We start from the raw sequence: 6,000 nt of genomic DNA, 5'->3' as shown, positions 1-6,000 counted from the left end.
TATCTATCTATCTATCTATCTATCTATCTATCTATCTATCTATCTATATCTATTCACTTACAACCTAGCTAACTACCATCTATCTACCTATTATCTATCTATTTACCTGACATCCATCTATCTATTCACCTCTGTCTCCCTCTTTCTTTCTCCTTCCCTCTCTCCCTCCCTCCCTTTATCTATCTCCTATCTATCTATTATCTATCTATCTATCTATCTATCTATCTACCTCTATTATATTTATCTTCTATCCTTTAGCTATCATCTACTTATCTGTTATATCTGTCTTCTTTCATCTCTCTATATCTGTCTTCTGTGAAGTTTATTAAGTAATGGCAGGAAAGGCACTTTATAATCTCCTTCTTAAGACAACTTAAAACCCACAATTGAGTTATCGGGAATGGGTTAGTTGCACTCCTGTAGTGCTGCTTATAGGAAGGGGTATAAGTAGAAACCCTTTCCATCCCAAGATTTAATGTTGGCAAATAGATCAGCTATTGCCTGGAAGTCTCAGAGTACCTTGATGGGAAGGGGAAAGTAGATAAGAACAGATTGAGCAGAGGAACAGTACCTTGAAACCAGTTTCTTTTCCCCCAGGAATCAGCATCTGAGGGATAACTATTCTAACAATCGCATTATTTCCTGCAGAGAAACATGGTGTGTGCTGCTGGATATGGTTATTTCTTTCATCTTGCAACCAGTGAAACTTCGAAAGCTCCTCTTCTCTCCTTCACTCAGAATGTAGCCCATTCCTGCACAAGGTACCCTCTGTTGGAAACACATATATATTGACAACAGGGCTTATATTTGGGCTGTGTGTGTGTATGTGTGTAAAACTATGTATGTATAAAATTTTAATTTTACATAGAAAATTTGCAGTTAATGAGCATCCATGAATCTAGTATGTAAAGTGTTTTGCATCACAAAGGATTGCCTACATTGATCTTGCTGTATAATTTACATGCAAGACTGATGAATTATTTTTATTACTAGTTATTCCCAAAATATTGAACACTTCTGTTCAGAATATTTGAGGAAATAAGCTGTACCTTTCCAAAAGAGAGGAGAGTAATTTTATCTTTGTTTTGCCAACAGGAAAGTGAGATAATTTGACCAAAGATAGAGAGGAAGAAGTTGATAGTCCAGGATTTTCTTTGACAGATGGTAGTATACAGAGGCATGTGAAAATAAATTAGAAACTAGAACATGCATAGTAGAAAATAAGTGAACCTGATCATTTTAGGTTCTTATTTCAAGTTTAGTCATCTGCCCAAGTGAGAGATCATGTGTTAGGGATTTTTTTATTACTTTTTTTTTCTTCAGCAATTGAAAAAATAAATGAGCTTGTAATTTCCTTGGTATAGAGAATTCCACATGAGGAAAGGTCTTCCACTGATGTAGATAAGCATCTATTCTATAATTTGTAATCTTAAACATTTGTTTGGGTCACTGAGAGATTAAGTGACATGTCCAGAGTTACACAACAAATATGAAAGATCTGATTTGAACCCGTCTTTTTTTTTTTTTTTTTGCTCTTTGCAGGGCAATTGGGTTTAAGTGACTTGCCCAAGGTCACATGGCTAGTTTTTATGTTAAGTGCCCAAGGCTGGATTTGAACTCAGATCTTCCTGACTCCAGGGCTGGTGCCCTATTCAGTGCGCCACCTAGCCACCCCTAAACCCAAGTCTTAAGGTCAGAGGAAGCCAGTGATACAGTGGAAAGAACACTGAACTCAGAGTCATAGCACCTGGATTGAAATTCTTATTCTGCCATTTATTACCTATATGACCTTGGATAAATCAGTGAATCTCTATGCCTCAGTTTCCTCATATGGAAAATAAATCAGTTGAATTAGATTATCTCTGAAGTTCCTTCTAGCCCCATATCTAATAGGATCTCATCATCCTATAATTCCTGATTATTGCTATCTTTTTGACCATTTTGCTTCTCCATCATAATGAAGACAAAGTAGTGAAAAAAGCCTCACCTCATGGTGAGGATCCTTATTATTGTACCTATGATATTGGGAATGCTAAATTAAAGTTGGGAACAAGGACAAAAGGGTTGAAGAGTCAACAAATCACATGAAAATTAATGAATAACAAGAAATATTAAAGTACTAAACTAAGATACTTTTAATCATCTGGAAGCTCTTGGATGCTGCATTTCCAATGACCACACTTTTATCTATATTTTAAACTCACTTCCTGTTTCAACTGGACTTGGAGAGAACAGGACTTGGCTTCACATACCACTTTTTGACATTTTACATGACACGTCCATGGGCAACTGTTCAGAACCTCGATTTCCTTATGTTTAAAGTGGGAATAATAATACGTACCTCACTGGGTTTCTGTGGAACTCAAATGGGATGATGTGTGTGTGTTTATGTATAATTCTATAAATATTAAAGAAGTATACAGATACTAGTTCACAATTTTGCTCCTATTCTCTTTGTTTATACTGTAACATTATAGATTTGGATTTTCAACGACAGCACTCGAGAGAGTATTTATTTTCTCCTACATACCAATATAGACAATCAGTTTATTATTTCATAGGGTGCAATGTAGAGATAGAGATATCTATATAATAGATAAAATCAATCTATTTAAATATCCAAGCATAACTATCAGACTAGTTATGCTTTTGAAATGGTAATGCACAATATGAGAAAAATTTAAAGACATCAAATTATGAAGCTAGGTATAATTAGTTGCCTTCCTCAGGAATTCTTATCTGTAGTTAATTGTTGCTTTCATTTCACCTTGAATCTTTTAACTCAAAGTAAAAAAATCTTTCCATAGTTGATTTAGTCTTTTGTTCATTTTTGTCTAGCTTCTTTCTTTGTATCAATTGCTCTTGCATCCTCCACAGCTAGTAACTATGGTGCTTCAGTTTAGAAAACCATTCTAGTTATTATCTTCTCTTAATAGCCTGCTTCTGGAAAAAAAAAATCCCCAGAGATTCCAGCTTCTTCTTTTTCTTCTTGTTTTTGAGAGAGACAGAGAGAAACAGAGACCTCTTTTTTATCTTTTCCCATGGATTAGATGGGGCAGATGCTCCATAAAAGAAATTAAGAGGGCATGAAAGGTTCTCCACATTTGCCATTTTTATACTCCTTGATTATATTATAGAATGAAGTTACTTGCTGATAAAACTTCCCCATTCCAGTCTTGGTTCTTTGCCCTTAGAAACTAGAACTTAGCTGTTTCTCAGTTTGAATGATCCTTTAGCAACTATCATACCACACAATTAGATACAAATCTGCTTCTGACAGTTTGGAATTAACAAAAATGAACCTATGCTAGTGTATAATTTAAAAAATAACTACCCATTTCAACAGAACTTGGAAAATCATTTCATAGACATGGTTTCTTCATACTCAAATACAAGAAAGTCCTAGTTACTGATCCCTACTTTCCTTGTCTTATATTTATCTTGTATTAATAATCTATGCTCTATTAAACCTCTGAATTCAGACTGCAAATTTCACAGAATCCTGAAGATACAGAATTTAGTGTTGAGAGGAACCTCAGTAGCCATCTACTTACCTGTACTTCAAAGGAAACTTCATTGTCAATTCCAACTAGTCATCCAAGAGGGTCCTCCACTGGAACCATTCTCCAATGTGGAAACTGTATTAAAGAAGACCATTCTACCCATTATTAAATAAAGTATTTCCTAAATCAATTAGAAACATGCACAAGAATTTTTTTTGGGGGGGATGAATATGGTTTTCAAGTATTTTTTTTAAGCAATCAGGGTTAAGTAACTTGCTCAAGGTTACACGGCCAGTTTTTTCTGGGTGTGATGCTGAGTGTCTGAGCCTGGGATTCAATCTCCAGGTCATCCGTAAACTGGAGCCAGTGCTCTTACTCGCTGTGCTACCTGGTCACCCCTGGTTTTCAAGTATTTTTAATAGCTTTCATTTATATTTACAACATTTATTATATTCATCATGATAATAAGTCAATCAACAGGAATTACTACAAATGAATGATTACTATGTAGCTGACATTCATCCTCTGTTTTAGGCATTGTATATCAGGGGTGAGGAACCTACAGCCTTGAGGCTACATGTGGCCCTCTAGGTCCTCAAGTAGAGCCTTTTGACTGAATCCAAATTTTACAGAACAAATCCCCTTAATAAAATATAATATAGAAAGGAATCTTAATCTTTTTATGTTATGGATATCTTTGGAAGTCTAGTGAAGCCTATGATCTTTTCAAAATAATGTTTTTAAATATGTAAAATAAAATACATAAAATGTCAAAGAAAATTAATTATATTGAGATACAGTTGCTAAAGTATTTTTTTTTTTGCTTTTTGGAGGGCAAATGGGGTTAAGTGACTTGCCCAAGGTCACATGGCTAGTTTTTGTGTTAAGTGTCTGAGGCCGGATTTGAGCTCAGGTCCCCCTGACTCCAGGGCCAGTGCTCTATTCACTGTGCCACCTAGCTGCCCCTAAAGTATTTTTTTTAAGTTCATGGTCCCATGTCTAGAACTCTTGATATAAAATAATATATAATTTAAACAAAGTAAAGTGGAGTGGGCAGAATTCTGGACTTACAATTAGGGAGATTTGTGTTAAAATGTTTTCTTACACCTAATAGTGGTGCAACCCTGGAATATTTATTTACCATTTATGTGCCTTGAGCAACTCCCAAAGACTTATCCACTAAGCCACAGACAAGTCTTGGTTAAGGGCATTTGCACACATTGAGAGATCAATATTAGGTGGAGGTTGCAAAGGCTTCATGGAGATTCTGAGCCTTGAAAGAAGGGTGAAATTCAAATAGAAAGAAAGGAGATGAGGAAAGGGCTTTCCAGGCTGAAAGAAGCAAAGAAAGAAATTATTATGGAATAAATGGAACATGTATGCTAATTTGGAGAAGAAACTGGAATAATTGCAGTGAAGGATATATATGGAAGCATTAGGCCATCCTATTAGTTGGGCAGATTAAGCCAAATTATGGAGCACTATGAAAGCTCAAAGAAGTCTTGTGTTTGAAATGAATAAAATTTTGTTTTTCAAAAAATTATTCTGTGCTTGGGGTGGCTAGGTGGCACAATGAATAGAGTACCAGCCCTGGAGTCAGGAGGACCTGAGTTCAAATGTGGCCTCAGACACTTAACACAAAAACTAGCTGTGTGACCTTGGGCAAGTCACTTAACCCCAATTGCCCACGTTCTCCCCTCCAAAAGGCAAAAAAAATAAAAAAAATAAATTATTCTGTGCTTCAAACTTTCTATTAATTTGGCCAAGTTTTCAAACTTATCCTGAATTAGTGGAATTTCACTTTGATGCATATGTTTTGTATCACTAGAGTCTGAGTTTGAAGAGATCTCAAAAGCCAACTTGTCCATCTGACTTATGCATGAACGGGAATTCCCTATATAATATTCTTGATAAGTGATCACTCAACTTCTCCTTGAAGACTTCAAATGCTGCCTCTGACACTTCCTACCTTGCCTTGGGTAGGTTATTTAGCATTCATACATTTCCTCAATGACTTTTGAGGTCTCTTTGAGCTCTAACTCTTTTTTTTAATTAGTAATTTATATTTATATAGCTCTGCATATTTTATCTCATCTGAGCCTCATAATGATCCTGTGAGAGAGATGTTATCTCCATTATACAGGTGACAAAACTGAGACTAACAGAGGTTTAATGACTTGCCAAAGTCACATATCTTAGTTAGTGTCTGAGATATGATATGAACTCAGGTCTTCCTGATTCCAAATTTAAGGCTCTTTCCACTGAGCTACCTAGATGCCTATAGCTCTAAATCTTGCTCTTATGTCTTAAAAATGAGAAAGGGACAATCTTCCACAGAAATTCATCTAATTGTTAAGATGCTTATTGTTTGCACAATACCTGTAAAACAGTGGAGACTTCCTGATGTTCTCCATCGTTGATGGCTAATGTGCTCATCCCTTTGGATCTCGAGAAGTTATTTTACAATAGTACCTTAGAGGAGGACAGAAAAAAAACC

At 35.6% G+C, this 6,000-nt stretch overlaps 1 protein-coding gene across 1 annotated transcript in view; it reads left to right on the top strand.

Moving 5' to 3' along the window:
* PKHD1 (PKHD1 ciliary IPT domain containing fibrocystin/polyductin) overlaps positions 1-6,000 on the top strand; it is a 669,991-nt gene that overhangs the window by 332,900 nt on the left and 331,091 nt on the right. Inside the window, exon 44 of the mRNA XM_069070581.1 lies at positions 649-761. Within this exon, the coding sequence (XP_068926682.1) occupies positions 649-761 (113 nt within the window). The remainder of the gene's footprint in view (positions 1-648; positions 762-6,000) is intronic.

This window comes from Petaurus breviceps, unplaced genomic scaffold (genome assembly GCF_028583685.1).
Source record: "Petaurus breviceps papuanus isolate PSGF00001 unplaced genomic scaffold, PetGlider_PUasm1.0 90822, whole genome shotgun sequence".
Taxonomy (NCBI): domain Eukaryota; kingdom Metazoa; phylum Chordata; class Mammalia; order Diprotodontia; family Petauridae; genus Petaurus; species Petaurus breviceps.
The sequence above is the reverse complement of the archived record's forward strand: the minus strand, read 5'-3'. Positions and strand labels throughout refer to the sequence as shown.